This window comes from Clytia hemisphaerica, unplaced genomic scaffold, assembly GCF_902728285.1.
Source record: "Clytia hemisphaerica strain Z4C2 unplaced genomic scaffold, Clytia hemisphaerica genome assembly, whole genome shotgun sequence".
Lineage (NCBI taxonomy): Eukaryota > Metazoa > Cnidaria > Hydrozoa > Leptothecata > Clytiidae > Clytia > Clytia hemisphaerica.
The window spans coordinates 208,327-230,445 of record NW_027103938.1 but is presented as its reverse complement, the minus strand read 5'-3'; the positions used below and the strand labels follow the sequence as shown (position 1 = coordinate 230,445).

Below are 22,119 nucleotides of genomic sequence, written 5' to 3'. Positions count from 1 at the left end.
TTTATTTTTTTATCCACGGATCGCTGATAGTCACCTTTCCGGGGGTTTTGTTGTTTGGAATTGATTAACTAACAGTTAGGTAGGGTCAGGGTTGCTAGTAACGGCTTGTCACTGTGCCGGGTGCATACTCGGCGCCTTGGGCCCCGCAGGGTTGCTAGTAACGGCTCGAATTTCAGTCAGGTTTAAAAAAGGGGTACTTTTACCCATATTTTAATAACATAACCCCCGACTTTTGCTAGTTTGGTATAATATGTTATGAATTGCGTGGTTTTGCTGTGCGGCGATGGCTCAGTGGATAGAGCGCTGGCTTCCAAATCTGAAGGTCTTTCTTTGGTGGTGGTTCGAATCCCACTCGGTGCGATAATTAGGTTGGTCGAAATTGATGGACAAATGATTGACAGGTATGAAAACTCAGTCAGAAATGAGAAACTAAGTCTCAGAAACTCAGAAACTCAGACAGTCAGAAAAGAGAGAGACAGGATCAGAGATAAGAAAATAAAAAAAAAACATGAGGGTACTTTGGGTGATCCGATGTAACTCTTTCCGGTTTAGAGGCCCTAGTGTTTCTGACGGCCATTTATAGATTTATATTGTACACAAACTACAGACCGGACTGTATTAAGAGAAAATCACAAAAGAGTGCTTCTTTCGAGCTCAAACCCTAACCCTAACTGATAAAAACCCAATTCCTAGCCAATCTGATACGTAACCACACCCAAACCACACCCATACCCAACCCTACCAGGTCGCCTGCAGGTCCTGACACTAGCGAGTTTATGTATGTGTGTTTTTCAGCGACGGAGACGGTAAGGTTCCAGGTTCTAATTTGAGTAGATCCTGACCAGCTGGATGAGGACGACGGTAAATCAGCACTTTTACCGTCCACCGTCCTCAAAAGTGCAAATACATAAACTCGGTACTATTCCCGCATGCCGGATCCGAAAAATAGATACATGTCTTTCGCCTTTATGAAGAAGCCTTCACCGCAATATGCCGCATCACAACATTCAACATTCAAGATGTCACTATAAAATTTTTGAAAAAAAAGATTGAAAAGTTCTTTTAATCAAACTGAACTGAGCAGCTGTGAGCTGAGAACTGTTCATATTTTTTCACGTACCCGACCCTACATTTATAATTTACTGCCTCTCTTAAAAAGAAAACGAGAAAATGCTGTCAAAACGAAGCCATCTTTTAAAATCATTTTGCAGTCACCTTGCAAAACAGTATCAATTTTCTCAGAGGAGTATTGTCAGTTTTGGAACAGGGGAAGACGTTGCTCTCATCACTGCCCCGTTTTCTGGTGGACAGGTACGTAGTTTATACAGTGTGCTGTGAAGATAATTTGAAAAATGTCAGAATTTTGTATTTTCAACTTGTAAACCTCTTAATCTTTTTTGTCTTTACACGTGTCTACCTAACCAGGATCTGGTTGTGACTCACTTTTTTCTAATCTAATAGCTTTAGCCCCAGCCCCCGGAAACTTCTGCCAGCGACGAAAGCCTTTATTTAGGATCCATGATGGCCTAGTCCAAAAGCTGGAGCTCAAGTATTTTGCCTTTAATGATTCTGATGGGGAAAAGTAGTTGTAAAAAAGTAAAAGTAACAGGAAGAAAAAATACTGCAGATTTTCTGACTAGGTATGACCTGATCTTTTTTGGGCCACTTGGCGATTTTGATAACTTGAAAAAGTCCTGAACATGACCTGAACTTGGCCTGGCCATATTCTGGGTGTGTTTGCGCCTAAAAATTGCATTGCAGTCAGGAGTAATGGAGTTATTTCTATTTAGATGAGTTGCACGTGGAGGCTCTAAGGCCAATGTTCCTAACTATCTAACTACTTTAGACATACAAACTTTTGCGAGCAGAGACTTTTGTGATTTTTACAAATTTTGGCCTTTTTCGTGAAAGTTAATGTCTTTGAAAATTATAACAGGGTAATTTGCGAAAGTTTATGCTCGCAAAAAAATTATTACATCAAAGTCAAAAAGAAAAACCCTTTTTATCAGATTTAAGGAACATTTTTAACTCTTTAGCAAAATTTTGTTTAAAAATTCTAATTTTATCTGGAGAAAACAATTTGCGATAAATGTTTTTTCCTCAAATTCGCAAAAGTAAATTCTATTTTTCTTGTCAACAACAATTGTTATTGCCAAAATTGGCAATCTTCAATCAATTCTGTTGAATCAGAATTTGATGATTGAATTAGAATTGCTGTTTTTTAGATATAAAAGTTGTTTTACTCAAAATTATTGTTTGATTTTGTCTTTTTAAGAGGGTTGGAATAAGTTTAACACTATCCCTGCACTATCAAAGCATTTATATTTGCTCATAAGGCAAATAATTTTTTATTTATTGGTTTACGGATCCGCGGACGTTATTTTTGCCCAAATAAAAAAAATATATGTAGATTTCAAAAACTTTTATTCACTTTTTTCCTCTGACCTTCAAAAAAGAAGAAAGAAATAAAAAAACATATACTTTAAACAGGAAAACAAAAGAAAAGAAGGGAAAAAAGAGAGGGGTTAAATGATCTAACACAGCTGTGCCATATTCTGCCAATGTTAAGATACTTCCATCATTCCCTTAATGTCAGGGAACTTCCCCATGGAATTTCCCTATCCACCAGTATCCACAAAAAACTAACTAAATTATATAACTCTTTGTGTACACAGTGGATTTTCTTCATTTTTTTTTCTTCTTTTGTAATCGCTTTTATTTAAAGTCCTTTAATGTGATTCAAGAGTAGATATAAAAATAGGCATATATACCAGAAAAGTGGGATGGGGGAACCTAAGGGTGAACCCTAAATGGGAACCTATAACAACAGATAAAAAAATTCACTCCATTAAGAATTAGTGAATAAGGTTTAAACATTACCGTGAGATCGGGTAGGTCAGATAAAAAAAAATCACTCCATTAAGAATTAGTGAATAAGGAAAATAAATAAAAAAGGAAGAACAAGAAGAAAAACAAAACAATTAATAAAACGAAATCTGACAATTCCAATTCCAATAAATTATACACAAAGCTCCTGACAATCTATATGACGCCTCCCTAAGTGCAGCATCGAGCTAAGTCACTTTATTTTTCTTCTTTCTTCTGATTGCACAAGAATCCCTGCCCCGCACACGTTATTCCCACAAGCTTCAAAAGGATTGTCAACTCTTAAACTGTAGGATCAGCTGCACATGACAGAGTTTGGAATTCCATGTGCAGCTGAGCAGGTAACAATCCTTACACTTTCACCTCCATACGTCAACCCTATTCGTAACTATGTCTGACAATGTTGAACGGCAAAACAAGGTTGAAGCTGCAGAGAATCTGATTGCTGAATTGTGCATTTCTGCTCCAAATGATGAAGTTAAGTCTTGCCTTAGATGTTATGAATACGGCAAATCCCTCGATCAACTTACTAAAGACATTGGCAAATCCAACAAACCTGTTTTGGAATCAACTTTAGCCTACCTGAAAGTCGAAAATCAAGAACAATATGAAAAAACAGCAAATGTCAATGCACTAATTTGCAGACTACAAAATCTCCTTCCTGACGAATGCTCATTATGTAATGAGACATATTGCTTCAAAATCGAAGACACTCCATTGTTAGCATGTGTCTTTTGTGGCCAAGAAGTCCATCGTAAATGCTTCCTTCAACTCCTTGGTGCAACAACAATGGAATTTGACACTGCTTCCTTCAAAAAGACTTTCAACCCTTTCAATCTCCCTGGACTTTATTACGTCTGTCAACCCTGTGAACTAACCAAAATCCCACAAGATGATTGTGGAAAAAAGAAAAGGTTCATAAAGAATAAAGATTCTACACCAACTACCCAGCCAGAATTAAGCAGCCCTCCAGAAACCCAAAGACAAAACCAATTCACCAACTTACCCTACCAACCAATACCAGACCTTCCCAATCGACAAATCGAAAGAATCTATCCAGATCTTGATAATATTGATCAAATCAATCCTTGATGAGGACTTAACAGAAATACCTGCACCAGACTTTCCCAAAGAAACCCGCAAAAAGACATCTGCACCAGACCATCCCAAGGACGATCAAATTGAACAAACTGCACCAAATTCACCCAAAGGCAATGACAACCAAACATTGCTTCAAAAGGAGAAGACCTGTCGTTTCTACATTAAAGGGAATTGCAAGCATGGCTTGTGAGGGAAAACTGTTCCTTTAACCACCCAAGGATGTGCAAGAAGCCCCCAGAGGATGCAATGAAGGAAAACAATGTCAAGACTTCCATCCTAAAATGTGCTCAACTTCAATTACCAAAGGCTGCTGTTACCAAAAAGACTGTAATCTCAGGCATGTAAGAGGGGCAAAAAAAGAGAAGCCCAAACCTGAGGTGACCAACAACAAGGACCAAACTTTTTTAGAATCAGTCCACCTTCTGAAAGAAGAGATAATGAAGGTAATGGACACAAAGTTCTCTTACATAATGAACCAGATATCAACAAATCATCAATCCCCTGTGACAACGTACCAACCTATGGCTCCACAGCAATAACAACCAACACCAATTTTACCAGGATTTTTACCAGCCCCATCCCCCATCAACAAAACAATGAAACAAATGGAAATTCCACCCCTCATGCAAATGTACATACCACCTCCAAAGAACCTTCAACAACCACCCCGCTTCCATCCACTGAAGAATCTCCAAGACTTCTAAATGACTCAAATGCAACAATGAATTACTTCTCCTTCCTCAACATACAAGCAAGGTCTCTCTCCAAAAACAGTTGAATCTATAACAGCATATTTGAAGGATATTCTGACACCTTCCAATCAAATCTTCATTGGCCTATCAGAAACCTGGCTGAAAGATCAACTTGATGCAGCAGTCCCACACCAGATGTAATTATTGGTGGAGATTTCAATTTACCCCACATAGCATGGCCCTTGTGTATCCCAAAACAAGCATCGTATCCTGAAGAACCTAAAATGATAGAGTTTGCACAAAATCATGTTCCACCAAGAAGAGTAAAGCAAAAAAGATATGACCCTTCTCAAAGACTTAGAATTAACTTGACGCGAAGAAGACAAAGGATAAACAAGCTCTTTTAAGAATTAAAATTCATACCACTTTGCCTTCAAGACGTAATAAACTCACAAAAGAGCTAATTTCAATTGAATTAAGACTTCAAAAAGCTTATAAACATTCATCTCAATTTGAGGAAGATAGAGCAATAAAAGCAATCAAGAAAAACCCAAAATACTTCTACTCATATGCAAAATAATTTGCAAAAGTCAAAAACAAAATTGGACCGCTAATTGATGGAGAAAACCTTATCAGTGATCCAAAAAAGATGGCAGATATTCTCTCCAAACAATACAGCTCAGTCTTCAGCACACCCAAACATCCTCCCCCTTCAACAACTGACCAACCAGTGCAGATGGAAGATATCCCACTATAACAAGAAAGGACTTTGAAGATATGATAGATGAACTTGATAATACTTCTGCTGTTGGACCAGATAGCTTCCCTGCAATTTTTCTAAAACACTGCAAAAAATCACTATCAAGACCTCTTCTCATCCTTTGGAGAAAATGCCTCGATACTGGAAAGACCCCTGAAACTCTAAAGAAATCTCTCATTGTACCTATCCACAAAGGAGAAAATCGAACTCAACCCGAAAGATATCGCCCAGTCGCTCTCACCTCACACCTAATAAAGATTTTCGAAAAGATTCTTCGAAAGCATATGTATGACACACTTTATTGAAGAGAACGATTTATTCAATGCAAATCAACATGGATTTCGCTCTGATCATGCCTCAGTCAACTTTTGTCACACTACGATGAGATTCTATCTCTACTCGAGCAAGGCAAGAATGCAGATGTTGTCTACCTTGATTTCTCCAAAGCATTTGACAAAGTGGACTTGAACCTCGCTCTTACAGTGGGGCTTTCGCATGTCTTTACACGTACGCGAACCTTGCGTGTCAGAAACTCGCAAGCGGCTTCTTTCACTATTGAAAACCTATTTATTGGCGACTCGTAGCCTCGAATTAATAGGGACACTCAAGCTATTTAAAACAGGTCAAAAGCCTATTATAATTTGCGAGCCATTATGTAGTGCAAACAGAAAACAATAGTCTGCGTGTTGAGTGTCGCAAGTCTTCTTATGTGCGAGTGCTCCTATTGTTGGACGCTTAACAGTTGCTTATATCGTTTTATAAAAATGTATTGTGCTTAGGATGGAACTAAAAGGCTTGAAATCAAATGAAAGAAAGTAAACTTTTCTCCTTTTTAATTCATTTTTACTTTTCTTTCAGTCTAAAATTTCGAAATGTAGTAAAGAAACAACGGAAACAAATGTTGTTGCTATTAAAAGAATTGAATATAGAAAATTAAATGAAATTAAATGAAACAACTAGAAATTTAATAAAAGTATTGAATTAAGACTTCCTAATCTGAATGTGACGTTCTAATATACAAATACTGGATATTTTAACTTGTCTCCCCTGTCCAGAAATTTATTCTGGAAGATTCGTTTTGGAAAAAAAAGTTTTAACCCTTATTTTTTCACACTGACAACGTTAACAAAAAAGTGCCCTGAAGCTTTACCCCCTCGTTTAACCACTATTGGCAATACTTTGTTTATATGGTTAACGTCCATGGGTTAATGTATCGGCATTTCGCTTGGCCAACTATGTCCCAAAAGCTTTTAATACCATCAACTAGTTGATCTTATGTCATCGGTTATGTTATTTCTGAGATGATATTTTATTTCAGCCCATAGCATAGGTTTTTTTAGATTACATTTTTTTCTTCTAATTTCATTTACTTATAAGCTTATTATTACCCTTTATATACTATTACAATGTTAGTCTGATATCAGGGTTCGAATTATAAATTTTAGGAGCTTCCCTATTTTTTGAGCAAAGCGAGATAAAGGAGCAAAGTAAGACTTGAAGTCAGAGATTATAGCGACAAAGCAAGATCTGAAGTTTTGAAGTAACGAGTAGATGAAGCAATATATAAACGAGTGAATAAAGTTGCGAGTTTATAAAGCAATAGATAAACGAAAGAAGAAATTAGCGAGGTAGCGAGTTTATAAAGCAATAGATAAACGAGTGAATAAATTAGCGAAGTAGTGAGTTACAATAGATAAACCAAAGATTTATTATACACTGGATAAACGACTCGTAAAACGATGGAGAGCGATCATTGTATTTTCATTGTTTCAGAAAACAATTGATGTTCTAGCTTTGTCCGCAAAGGACAACTGTCATGGCGGCTCGAAGATGTCTGATTTTTAAAAATGTTTATCAGTCTTATTTTTAAAAAGTTCTCTAGCTCTTTCTTTTTGTACATTTGCAGAAAGAAAGTTTGAAAGCAAGGCTAGCATTCCAAGCTGGATACATTTGTGAAATCTAATGTGAGAAAAACATCATTAAACAGGAAATTCAGACAAAATGCTTATAGTGGCACGAAATTTTCAATTGGAAATATCTTTCCAAGACTGTCCCCAGAAGAGCTGAAATTAACATACATAAGACTTGATTGTCTTGGCTCCACTGTGGTACGAAAATCCTTTGGAGGCACGTGGTGGCAAGGTGGTTTTTTTGAGGGTGAAGTTTGAAAATTTCCGGTGTCAACATTAAATTTCTTATACACAACACGTCTTTTGCATCTTTCTCACAGCTTGAAACGTCATAACGACTTATAATTAGCAATTAAATAGAAGAATCTGACTCTCACAGGAAAGATTTAAGTTTCATTTGGGAGTTGGATGAGTGGTTTTCGATAAGTAATGCAATAAAAATGCTTCGAAAAATCATTTAATGAGGGAAGGAGAGTGAACAATAATATCATTACTGCGGACATAGCTAGTACACGAGAAATCGACAAAAATCGGTTACTAAAGTCTGTCCAGATATAATTGGCAGTGGAAACAAGAATGCCTGTAACTTTTGATAGTCAAATATGATTATGGAAATTTTTTTGCTTGTTTTAGAGAATCAAAAGCGCTATATTTGAATGTATTTTTGGTTGAAAAATTCGCGATTTTTAGCGGTTAAATTTGCGTTTGTAAAAATTGAGCTTTTTTTCTACTTATGCTATAATGTTCATTTTTACACCAGTGGTAGTTCAACCTTAGGTTAAGAAGTTTGTAAAATTTCAAGGCGAACAGAAAAGTCCTTCGGAAGATATGGGACCCGAAATCCCCCTTGGTAGCACTTTTCTGTGAAATATCAAATCTCCAACTTATTACTAAAAACGGGGGTTATGTTATCTTTTTTGAACAGTGCAATTAAAAGTTGGAAAGTGTTAAGTGTTGGTGCATTAGTATTATTGGTATCTTTGATTATTTCGAAACGAAGTGAAATCACAGTATTTTTAATTGTTTTCCTTGAAAAGATAAGCAAGAACTTATATTGCCTTTGTTATTTTTAAGTCATTAAAGAACTTTGCTAATTCCCAAAACACTAAACACAGTTTGGATATGAGGTCATTAAAGAGATCGTAAAATGTGCTATGATCGAAAAACTGTTTCATCATATCACTACCCCCGTTTTTAGTAATAAGTTGGAGATTTGATACTTCACAGAAAAGTGCTACCAAGGGGTATTTCAGGTCCCATATCTTCTGAAGGACTTTTCTGTTCGCCTTGAGATTTAACAAACTTCTTAATCTAAGGTTGAACTACCACTGGTGTAAAAATGAACATTATAGCATAAGTAGAAAAAAAGCTCAATTTTTACAAACGCAAATTTAACCGCTAAAAATCGCGAATTTTTCAACCAAAAATACATTCAAATATAGCGCTTTTGATTCTCTAAAACAAGCAAAAAAAATTTCCATAATCATATTTGACTATCAAAAGTTACAGGCATTCTTGTTTCCACTGCCAATTATATCTGGACAGACTTTAGTATATCCAGTGTATAATAAATCCTTGGATAAACGAATGAAGAAAGTAGCAAAGTAGCAAGTTGATAAACAAATAAATAAACGAATGAATAAAGAAGCGCAGTAGCGAGTTGATAAAAAAGCAATAGATAAACGAGTGAATAAAGTAGCGAAGTGGCAAGTTGATAAAGCAATGGATAAACGAGTGAATAAAGTAGCGAAGTAGCAAGTTGATAAAGCAATAGATAAACGAGTGAATAAATTAGCGAACTCACAAGTCGATAAAGCAATAGATAAACGAGTGAATAAAGTGGAGAAATAACGAGTTGATAAAGCAATAGATAAACGAGTGAATAAAGTAGCGAAGTGGCAAGTTGATAAAGCAATAGATAAACGAGTGAATAAATTAGCGAAGTAGCGAGTTTATAAAGCAATATATAAACAAATGAAAGAAGTACCAAAATAGGTGTTTTCTTGTAGTTTTTTAATTTTGCATTTTTAGTTAGGGAATCTGTTTGGATCGCTAAAAAATTCACTTCGCATTTTGTGAAGTGCAAAGCTATAAATTGGAACCCTGAATATTGTTTATATTATCTCGTCTTTTCGACGCTCTTATTATTCAATAAATACATTGAAAGACTTTAAACAAATGTTTCAGCTGTATCTTCTTTACTTAAAATAGGAGGCCTTTAAATATGAAACGTCAGTAAATACTCACTCGCTTCCCTATTAATTCAAAATAAATAGCTATGCTTTCCTATTAATCAGCGGTTGAATAGCACGTACCTATTATACTAAACTAAATAGGCCTTTCATAAAAGGTACGAGTTGAGTGTTGGGAGGGGAATCAAAAGCACTCGCATTGAACGAGTCTGAATAAATTGGATTTCTAACACCTATACATTATGTACTCGCAACGCCCGAGCTTCGCGCACACGTAAAGACATGCGAAACCCCCACTGTACCAAAGTTCAAAATCTTGGTATTGGTGGAAAAATCTTGAAATGGTTACAATCGTTTTTAACCAATCGCTATCAAACCGTACTAGTGGATGGGACTCCATGGTACTAAGTTGAATCTACCCCTTTAAATAGGTATACCACCCCTTAATACCCAGAAAAATCTTGATATCACCATTGAGAAATGACACACCACCATGAAGTAACCTCTACTAAGTTGATTTTCGCCCTCAAAATAGGTATACCACCCTTTAATTCTTAGTAATTGTACTTTCTGTACACCTCCTTTAAATTTTCTAAAAAACTTCACAACACTGTATTAAAAAACATACCACACCACTCTGTACCACCCTTAATATCTCAGGAAAAATTCCTGTCAAGCTTGGCCAAGTCAAATATCATTTTCAAGCCAATGTTTTTTAAATCAAAAGAAAGAAAGTTTCAAATAAAAACTAATTTATAATAAGCTTGTCAAAGAAATAAAAAGAACTACTATAAACTAGTCTCGAAAAAATGAGAAATAAGAATAGCTAGGAGATAGAACTTCGGGGCAACCTGAGGATTTCAAAAATTGTCGGATTTGGCTGAAATTTGGCACACTTGTTCATTGAGTGAATATCTGGGGTGTTTTTTTCATTTATCAAAAATTTTGATTTTTGGGGCCTGGAGATGAGTTTTTCGCCAAAACGTGGCTAAAACTTTGGGGCAGCCTGGATCTAATTTGCTACTGAAGTATACTATTGGATTAAAATTCTCTTCAACTTATTTTCTTGCATTTTCTTAAAAATTGGATAAGTCTAGAGAAAGTTAAAGAACATTTTTTGTGATTTTGCAGGATTTTGAGTACCAGATACTAACTTGATGCCTCATATTTGGTATTGAGACCAGTGGCGTTGTGGCAGGGGGGGCCGGGGGGGCCATGGCCCCCCCAGCGGAGCTTTTTTGAAGGGGCGCCGAAGAGCAAGGGGCGCCAAAAGAGATTTTTTTAAACGCCCCAATCTTAAAAATCATACTTTATGCGCCTTAAATTGCGCCCAGGACCAATTTTACTGAGATAATTTTAAAATACTTGCAATTTTTTTCCCTCGCTTCGCTCGCAATACAGTTAATTGGTAACTTCTTTGATATCTAGCTAATTTACAAGTTTTTTTTGTGTAGAATATAGCATTATTAAATGTAAAGCTAACTGCGTCCCAAGACCAATCTGCTGACAACAATATTGAAATCATAAAACATCTATTTTTTCGCATCGCTTCGCTCGCATAACACATTGTTTCTTTAAGTTTCATTTCACTCTAGCAAGTTTCAAATTTGTCTATTTTTATTTAGTGATTTAAGGTATCTTGGCAGTTGATTTAAAAAAATTTTCTAGTCGGCCCCAACCATGGTGGGGCCTGTTTTTCCCTTTTCCATTCATCAAAGATAATTCTACTTTTCTCCACTAAATATTTCCTTCCTCATTATGCCTAGGCAAATGAATTTGGTAAAAGTTTAGAAAAGGATGGGTGGGGACACCACTTTGAAAAATTGGAGGGGGGGGGGCGCCATTTAAAAAAAATTGACTTTGGCCCCTCCAGAAAAATTTTCCCACAACGCCACTGATTGAGACCACCATTTAGTCCCTTGATACAAACTTGCAAAAGTGTTTTTTCAATTAGGACCACTACTTAGTACCATGTACTAAGTTGTTCTTTACTTACCTTATCAGACCACCCCCTGGCACTGGCCCCCACAACTTAGTGCCGACCCCCCCTCCCCTGGAAAAAGTTCAACACTCTTCGACAAGAAGCTTTGCAGATGACACAAGACTCATCAAATGCATAGAAATTGTTGAGGATACACAAAAACTTCAAGGAGACCTAAATTCAGTCTATGTATGGTCAGATGACAATAACATGGAGTTTAATGCTGTCAAGTTTGAGCTGCTGAGATATGGCCCAAACACTGAAGTTAAAGCTGAAACACACTACACAAGCAGTAGCAACACTGAAATCAAAGAATATGAATATGTCAAAGACCTTGGAGTACTGATGTCCAATGATTGTAAATTCAAACACCACATCAACAATGTTGTTATCAATGCTTGTTAAACCTTATCCTGGATCCTGAGAACTTTCAGAACAAGAGCAGCTACACCAATGCTCACTCTCTGGAAATCTCTTGTTCTTCCAAAACTCGAATATTGTTCTCAACTCTGGAACCCATGGCTAAAATGTGATATACAAAGTCTTGAAATGGTCCAGTGGAGCTTCATTCGAAAAATCCTTCACCCTGAAAAATCATACTGGTCAAGATTGAAGGCATTCAAGCTTTATTCGCTAGAAAGAAGACGTGAAAGATACATGATCATCTACATGTGGAAGATCCTTGAAAACCTTGTGCTTATATCAACCAGTCAGACGTTCCAGGTGCAACAACAAATGCTGTGTCCAACTCAATCAAACATCAAATCAATAATCGGCAGGCGGACATTGGATTGTTCACCTAGATGGAAGACCATTGAAAGCACTTCCAAGTATTCCAAGTAAGTATACAACATCTTGCACTTTATTCTTTTGTTTTTAAATCTAAAAAATCTATACTTTAGAAAATTTCATAAAATTTTATTTTATTATTTTATTTCCCCTGATTTCAGATCTTTAAAAAGAAAATAAAAAAAATTTAAACATCAATTTTATTTTAATTTTTTCTCCATCTTCCTGTCCAAAACTTTTCCTCATAATGTCCGTAAACCAGAAAATAAAAAAGTGATTGCCTAATATGGTAAAAATTTTACTTGAGATGTGGAAATTTTGAAGAAAATTTTTTCAAATAAAGAAACAATTTTTCTTCAAAAAATTTCTTAATTTTCGTGTTACAGTAACCTAGGATAATTTTCCAAAAAGTGAAAAAAAGGACTCCACTTGAGATATGACACGAAAATAGAATTAGAACATATTTTTACTAAGTATGTATTTTTGTTTTATTGAATATCGTTTTAAGGGTTGTTTTAAAAGGTGGTGCCGTACCATGGGGTACCCCAATGGTGCACCTTATGGTCTACCCCAAAAAAAATATACAGAACAGACTGGAAAATAATACAATGAAAATGATGGAAACTTACTAGCCTGTGGTCTTTTGATGCTAAAAAAAAGCAGGCTGTCTAACCACAATCGGAAAATATCGGGAGATAACATAAACAATACGTTTTCTGGTCTGTAAAATTTCAAAGCCCGCGCAAAGATTTTTTGTGAATCGACGGCGCTACATGAGATTCTTCCGCGTATGGTATACAAAACAAGAAAATGTTGTTTTTTCATTGAAATTTTATTCTGGAACAATTGTTATTGCTATTGGGGAGTATTTAAGGCTTGAACAGTCAGTTTATCTACAAAGATAGTAAGTTATCATGCTGTGGGAATAAGAAATCAGGATAGACCATAAGGTACACCATTGGGGTACCCCATGGTACGGCACCACCTTTTAAAACAACCCTTTTTTTAATGCTGAAGTTTTTGAACATTCAACATGATTAAAAAAAGTGTATTTTGGATAAAGCTTAATGCGTGTGATTATACTTGGTCAATTACATTCAAAATAAACAATCCACAGCTTGTACAACAAGAGAGCAGTTTCTAAGCTTGGACGTTTCTTGAAGATATTTGGCACAGCTTACCCAAACAGGAATTTGTTTTATATGTTTTTATACTGAGACATTCACATTATTGATTGCATTACTCATAGAACTCTAAATTTTACTTTTTATGAGGAAAGTGTAATTGTAAAAATCGTTTGTTTTTTTCAGCCTAGAGCCGGAGTGGAACATGGTCCAAAAGCTCTGCGAAATGCTGGTTTGGTTGACTGTATAGAGGCATTAGGTTTGTATTTTCTTTACTCATTGGAAATCTTGGATACAATTAATTATTTTTTGTAGTTGCCGATACATTGGCAAGGTGTTACTCTGTCATAAAGTGTATGTAAATATTTTTCTGCAAAATGGGAAGAGCATTGTAAAAAGGTATTTAAATGTTAAGCAAGCGTTTGAATCAGCAGGTTTATACAAGGGTATAAAAGAAATAGCAAAGAAAAATTGCACAGGCAATCAATGTCAGGCTCTTGTAATTCGGATTGCATTGTAACGGCATAATTGTAGTTGAGTTCCGACATGGGATTATAATTCAATCCCGACGAAATGTTTAAGAATTATCGTTAAGAAAGAAGAAAAATGGCGGGACTGAACTGCAAGTATATAGTAACTGAACAATAATTTTCCTTTTGTTAGTTTAGTCATTTAAAAGAAGGATTGGCGGCTTGAACTTTGAAAACAGGGAAGAACGGGGCTAATTATAAATAATTAATACGTACTAATTATAAGACTTTTAGCGTTTAGGTATTTTTCGGGGCTGAAATTCAATCCCGTCATTAAATTATCGGGACTGAAATACAGTCTCGTCAAGTACTTGGCGGGACTAAACTGCAAGTAAAGATAAAGTAATTTACCATCAATCATCTTTTACAGTTCTATATATTCTGAGGTCCTACGCATTGCTAGATGCACTCTTCTTTTTGAAGATGTTCTGCCCATAATTTCAGAACTTTTCAAGCACATGCTCAATCAGGGAGCTGAAAGATCTTTCTTGTGAAAACAAATTGTAAAGTGTTTTGATAGATTTCCAGAGACTTTAATGAAATTCGGAGAATCTTTAAATGGTTTTTTAGCGCAACTGCATTTTTGAAAAATTGAAACATCTTTTTATATTGTGTATTTTTTTTAGTTTTCTCAGTCATTTTCTTTTTCGTTCTTTCCCGTGCAGACGGCTGCACTGCCCATTACCAATTATTGCCCGTTCTTTAAAGGCATTATACAAAGAGGTTATTCTAAAGAACGGAAGATACACTATTATATCTTATATTCCATACCCAAGTATTGTCCGTTCTTTAAAAGCATTATAGAAAGGGGTTATTCTAAAGTAATAGTAGCCATCAAATAAGTGAGTTTTCATTTCATTTATTTCCAATTTTTTCACAAGTAAGATCATCAATTTAGATCTGAAAAAATCAGTCCCCCCGGGGGACTCAAGTGCAATTATACCATTGTAACCAACCAAAACATTTCAATCAGCATAGCCTTTTTTATCTCCAAGAACATTTTTTGTAATCTTTGATAAACAAAATCTATCTGTACCTATGATAATATTAACTTTTTAGGAAGAAATGTTCATGATCATGGGGACGTTTCTGTTGAAAAGAATTCTTGTGAAAATCCAACTTTAACAAATTACAGAGGGCATATGCTGAAAAACGTTGAAGTTTGTGGAAAAGTGTCTGAGAATGTAAGATATTTCTTCCTCAAGAAAAAGTTAGGCTTTGGTAAAATATATCAATGATGTTTTGCAGTAACTATTCCTTTCTTTTAAATTGTGGCTCGTTCAACCAGGTATTCTAATTCGAGAGGCAGACTATTATTTGTTTTTTTATACCGGTTTTGAGATGATACCCATCCTTTATGCTTTATAGAATCTCAAAACATGTTTAATAACATATAGAATTAATAATTTATTAATTATTTGACTACTAACAGATTGCTAATGAAGTTGAAAAAGCAGTGAAAAATGAACACATTGCACTCACTGTTGGTGGTGACCATAGGTGACTAATGTCCAAATCCTACTTCATCTTTTTTTTATCTCTCTATGCCATAATATCTGACAACTAACTAGGGTTAAGAACTTTTTGTAAATGAAGAAGCATGAAGCTCCATATATTTCTGTGCTAGTTTCAGACAGTTTCTAAGTTTATTTCCTTTACGATGGTTTCTTTGAAAGATACGGGATTTTTTTTTTTAGAAAGAACAACCAAGTTAAATTGTTGCACTTTTCAAAAATTTCTAATCATTTTTTCAAATTATAGCTGAAATATCCAAAGTGATTCTGAAAAACAGCACAAGATTTCAGAATTTTGTCAATTTGAATCTAAAAAGTTGATAGAATTACTTTCTTCTTTCAAAAGTTTCTACTTACCCATGGAGTGATTTAACTTCAGCATTTCTAATTGCTACTAACTGAAGGTATTGAGTTTCAATAAAAAATTCCCGTTGCTGAAAATTGATGAAATTTGATGGGTATCAATGAACCGAAAATGTTTACTTAAATGTTTTAATTTTTTAGTATTGCAACAGGAACAATAATGGGACATCAAAGAGCTCGTGGTAACATTTGTTTACTATGGGTAAAATAATTTTGAAATTTTTCAGCGCTGTCATTCTATGCAACTTGCCGAACTGAGATGATAGTTGACGGTCTAAAAAATTACTGTGATGATGAATTAAGATAGTTTTAAGTAACCGACATTCGATGATTTTTACAATATCAAATCCAATAAAGTTACTACGGTCTCCACTTGTGATCGCACTTTTTGGCTTCAATCATTTTTGCTTGGAAAAAAGATTACGTCATAAAAATGTAGCGCGCGCTCGAAAAAAAGGTTGAACCACTGACCTTCATATATCCTTGGACCAAGCAATATCCGCCATCTTTGATCGGAGTTTTTTTGGAATTGGTACCCGAGAAGAAGCCAATGCAATGTTAAAAACTAACGTCTAACGCCGCTACATCATCAAAAGAATTTGAGGAAAAGTAGACCTAGCGCTCTCAATACATTTACACCGCTATCGAGTAGTGCCGCCATTAGGGTACCACTTTTCAAAAAACTCCGATCAAAGATTTTGCTTGGCTGGGATTGAGAAGCTTGGTCCAGGGTATATAAAGGTCAGTGGGTTGAACACATTTCAACTTTTTTCAACTGCTACGTCAGATCGCGCCAATTGAGTTGCTTCATTTTCTTTTTGACCAATAGCGTGGAAGCTTTGCTCGAAAAGTACGTTCGAAGCGCGTGCAATAGGAGACCAGCCTTTACTGCTGAAACCCAACATCCAAGAAAGCCCCTGAATGGTATACAAGTTATACCCTCTTAATTTATTGAAGCGTGAATGTTTTTATTCCAATCTTGATTTTTCTAGATTGATGCACACAATGATATCAACACTTACGAGACTTCTGGCTCGAAAAATATGCATGGCATGTGTCTGTCTCATTTAGTCAAAGGTTTGCCTAATGTAGGGATTAGATTGTTTTTTGATTTTTTTTCTTTGTAACGCTCTCGTCAAGATCATGTTTTACCCTAATTTGACTCTTAGCCCAGCGGGTCCACATAATAGATTGACTGGATGACATGATTAAATCACCCTTCATTAGATTTACCGAAACTTTGCATAAAAAGCAAAGTTCAGCTAGAAGTATATACTCTAGTCTACGTTTAAGTCGTCTTTCACAAGCTAAACCTATATTTTTACATTCCATCGTATGTTTTAATTTCTATAATGCATAAGTTTTGTATGAGTGACATTCTTCCTTTTCATTTTAAGGTGCAAGACATGCCTGGATACGAATGGGCACAACCTTGGTAAGGCCTCTTATTATGCTTTTGTTTGGAACTCCATATCCATAATAAAACATGTTTGAATTAATCCAAGATCGAATAATTCACCTACTAAATACAGCAATCTATTCAAAACTAGATTATTTAGAGTAGTTAAAAGGGACTTTTTCAGGTAGGTCCAGGGGATTGGAAAAAATCCGAAAATTTAATACATCCTTACGTTTATTAGAAACCGAAGAGTAAGATTTCTTAGCAGGTATATCTAAGAATTATTATAACTTCACTGGTTTTGATTTCAATGATTTTCTCTTTCAGCTTGACACCTTTCGATATTGCATATATTGGTTTAAGAGATACTGACCCTGGTGAATAGTAAGAATCTTCGTCATATTTCCCAATAGAGGTTCTTCAGGTTATGCCGTGAGGTTCGTAAAAAAGAGGTGTTTAAAAAAACGCCATGGGTTTTGCAAAAGTTATATTTATTGTAGTAAAAATAAGCCATAAAATGTTCAAATTATGAAGGCGATAGTGAGTACCTCACCAAAAACCGGCATTTTCACTCCGTTTGGTTTGTTCTACTGCGTAGAAAAAAAGCCGTGATGACTTCTTGTATAGACTATGAAAGCAATAGCTTACGCAAATCGAACGTCATATTCCATAACGTTGGAACGTACGTAACAAAGCGAAACTGAAAAACAGCTTTGCATATATTTTGGAGCTTAATCAACGACCTTTCAACCTTTCTCAGTTTGGTTTGGGAGGACTAGGATGGTATGTTACCCGCGAGTTAGCCATACAGAAGTGAATTTAAAAAGATCTTCAACTGTTTTTTATTTAAGAAAATCATTGTAAGATTTTCACCTATACATTGAACAATAAAGGAATAAGAAAAACGGGCTTTCCCAGGAAAAATTTGTAGCCCCTATTTAGGATGTCTTTTTGGGAAAGGTGCCCCCCCCCCCTAGATCTTATTTTCAATTTTTCAGGACCCCTTTGGATTTTGATTTCGCATTTTTGGACCACCCTGGATTCTCCACCATATTTTACTTAACACCCTGGATTTTTGCCCTCTAAAAAACAAGAATTCCCTAGATTTTTTATTTGTTCCACCACCCGGACGAACGTAACACTTCCTCAACATAGGGAATACATATTTCTGGAAAGCCCAATGCTTACTCTGAGCAAAGTAACTATATTTTTCTTAGTTCAATCACACATGAACTTGGTATACTGACATTTTCAATGCACGAAGTTGATCGTTATGGAATTGCAACTGTTGTTGAAAGAGCTATAGAATCTATTAATCCTAGGTAAAACTTTCTAATTTGTTTTTTTACGAATTTTCTAGATTTTGTTATAGTTATTTTATTGTGTGTTATGTTGTTTTTGTCTGTTGCATGATTTTCTACACTGTTTATGATCTAAATGATACCATAGTATAAGAAAGCCGCGGCTGGAATGAGTACAGCTGAATTTCTGTTGTTCTATCTATGTCGTAAAACGAATTTTTTTATGGTTCAGTGACAATTTCCATTGTCAAATTAATTTGAATTTTAACAAACTCCCTCGTTAGACGTAATTTTGCTCATAAACGCAAATCTCTTGATAATTCAAGCATTCATAACATCAAAGTAAAAGAAAAGACTCTTGGTTTAAAAGTACTAGAACGTCAGAATGTCAGTGCTTTAAGAACTTGAAGAAAATTGAGTGCCTCGAAATGCCTTCCTGATTATTCTGAAAAATCATTACTGGTATTAGTAAATAAATATTCAAGCTGCATTATGTGAAAATTCCATTCGAAAAACAACAGTATTGAGGTGACAGCAAACATTCAAAGTTTAACATTTGAAAATTAGTTCTTTTAATAAAATGTGTGTTATTTGGTTCTAAATTTATAAAAATTTATTTGGAATTTATAAAAATATACTTCAAATAAGCTAATAAGAGAGGGCAGTAAGAAAAATTTGAGATTTGAAAAGTAATTGTTCTTAAATTGAATATTATGAACACTTTTAAGGTTAGGGATTTTGTTACTTTCGACTTAGTTCTTATAAACCACGGAGACACAGATAGAACATCCATTTACGACAAAAACAATAGCGTCATCATTCCAGCCGCGGCTTTCTTATACTATGATGATACTAAAAGATATTTTCTAAGCTAAATGAATTGAAATGTATAGCGTTTGATCGAAGGAACAAATCTACCATTGAGAAAAGCTTCAGTCTTGTTTAAAAGTCGCTGCGGTATTCACCTTTAGTCCTTAATGATGATATAAATTTTGTTTTGATGTTTAAATGTAGACTTGATCGACCGATTCATTTGAGTTATGATATTGATTCACTGGATCCTATTCATTCACCGAGCACCGGGACTGCAGGTTTGCATCTTCTTTTTCCCGATCTATTCTAGGGGATGGGGTCGGGGATGGATTTTTCGGGAAATCACCTCAATAGCATTTTATAATGACCCCCCCCCCACTTTCATAAAATTTACCTGAAAAAGTGTCAAAACCTTCATTTTCCAAGCGGTTTTTGGGAAAATTATTCAAAAATCACTTAATATTGACCCCCCCCCGATTTTATGGATTTTCTCCCAGAGTACCACCCCTACAATTAAGCACAGGAAAATACTAATTGATACCAACTGTAGACTTTCATCTTTTGGACCTACCCCGGTGGAGGTCCTATAAATTAACCTCTGTTCGTCCGTCCGTCCGTTCGTTCGTTCGTTACCAACTTTTCTCGAGATTGGCTCATTAGTTTTTTCTGATTTTTTGCACAAAGATGTGTAACTATAAACCCTCGAATGTGACGGAGCCCGATTTTCGAAAAAAAGATTTTTTGGGCAAATTTGGGCCAAAAAACAGCTAAAAAATGGGTTTTTTGGACTTTGTGAAAAATTGGATCATTAATCTTTTCTGATTTTTTGCATGAATGTAGGGTACCATCATAGGTGGCTCAAGCAGGATTTTGCAAAAAAAATTGTTGGCTCAAAAAACGCATCTTTATCTATAAGAATCACTATTAATAAGCATACATTAATGTTCTTAGCCAAATTACTCAATTTTTTGACGAGATGGATGTTTTTTTGCTCACGAAGTCTTGAATATGAAAGAATACATATTTCAAGAGCATGAAATTTTAGTTTCTAAATGTTTTTTTTATAAGAAACAAACGACTCATTTTAATAGATCGTCACTATTTGTGTTCTGAATGATTGTTTAATGGTCACGCTCACGTAGATATCAATTATATATGTGTTAAATGCACAACCAGGTAGGTCCATGATCCATCATGGAATTTTGCGATCAAGCTAAGAATGCCATTTTTAGAGCATTTTCAATTATGAATTGTCAATTACCCCCAAGTAATGCTCACTATTTTCACAAAAATGCCATTTTATGCTTGAGGCGTATGTACTAAATGTTAAATCTAGTTTGAATTAGGATCCTAACTTAAGAATGCTGCAAGATTATTTTAGGATGATATTCCCAAAAAAGAATACCCATGATGAAATGGATTTACACCATTCTTATAAAAAAGCGTTTATTTCCCCATTTCCACGATTGAATAATTACAATGAACAGGTTTCTCTTTCTTGGCAATGATAGATTCTTTTTAAGAAAAATGTATCTCTGCATTCTGTTTTACTTTGTAAAAAAGTAGAGTTTGTAAAATAGTAGTGGCTTTTGAGTATTCATTCAGCAAGTTTTCTTTTATTTTTATTTTTAGTATACGGTGGTTTGACATTACGTGAAGGGTTATATATCGGTGAACACATTAATAAAACGGGTGAGACTTTTCACTGACCAAAACAAAATTCCAAAAAATTAGAAAAATCAATGTCCTATACACATAATAGTTCCTTTGATTATCTAGATTCATGTAAAAATATAGAATATCGGAAATACAGCGGAGTCTCCATAACTCGAACCCGCACGGGAAACACAACTTTTTTCGATTTAAGGAAAATTTCGACTTATGGAACTTAGTTTACAAGACATTGCTAAGTGAAGGACGAGAAAACTTGTTCGAGTTAAGAAGACATTTTAGTTATAGAGGTTCGAGTTAAAGAGACTCCTACTGTATAAAAAAATCGACTCACCATCTTTCCTTTTTTTGGGCAGGTTTATTAAGTGCATTGGATATCGTGGAGGTGAACCCTTACCTGGGAACTAGTGAAGAAGATGCCCACAAAACAGTGCAAACAGCTCTCCGAATTACTGAAGCGTGTCTCGGAAAACATCGCTCCGGATATGTCGCTAAACGGAAGTTCAAATATGCTGCTCCTGAAGAATCATCGTAAAGTCGCATATAACTTGTATGAAAATTTATATACTACGTATTCTGGTAATGTTGCACTTGAAAGTGATTGGACCAATGTGCATCACCCTGGATGAGTGATGCATTGTTGCCTAGTGGACAAAGCTGTTTGCAATGTGCTGTGTGTATTTCGTTCAACGTTCATATTTTTAATTGCTAACGTAACGTATAGATAGACCCATGTGTAATGATAAAGACACTTTCTTTATGGAAAGGCGAGAATTTATTTACAAATCTTGCCAGAACCTGATTCAGTTATTAATCCTTATTTTATTTTTCTATATTTTTTTTACAAAACTATTTATATTTTACGGTTTCATAAATCATGTACATTTTTCTTCTGGATAATTTTATTGATAATATTCCCCAAATTGCACTTCAATTTTAACTGAGACATTTTCTCCTCAGCGCTGACGTCAAGCCATCATTTTGCCAAATGAATTCATCAACGCGTAGTAATTCTTCGAAGTTAGCTTATCAAATCATTCATTGAAAAAAGGTCGCCTCCTCCGAGTTCGTTTCTTCTGAGAATGGCTTTATC

At 35.2% G+C, this 22,119-nt stretch overlaps 1 protein-coding gene across 1 annotated transcript; it reads left to right on the top strand.

Moving 5' to 3' along the window:
* Nucleotides 1-947: 947 nt before the first annotated feature.
* Nucleotides 948-21,960, top strand: LOC136809907 (arginase-1-like). Its single transcript, XM_067066470.1, has 12 exons — nucleotides 948-1,311; nucleotides 13,622-13,694; nucleotides 15,025-15,149; nucleotides 15,398-15,465; nucleotides 15,984-16,044; nucleotides 16,835-16,930; nucleotides 17,240-17,277; nucleotides 17,569-17,625; nucleotides 18,459-18,563; nucleotides 19,557-19,633; nucleotides 20,988-21,047; nucleotides 21,383-21,960. The coding sequence occupies exons 1-12, from the start codon at nucleotides 1,171-1,173 to the stop codon at nucleotides 21,559-21,561; spliced, it is 1,080 nt and encodes a 359-aa protein (XP_066922571.1). The 5' UTR covers nucleotides 948-1,170; the 3' UTR covers nucleotides 21,562-21,960.
* Nucleotides 21,961-22,119: the final 159 nt, after the last annotated feature.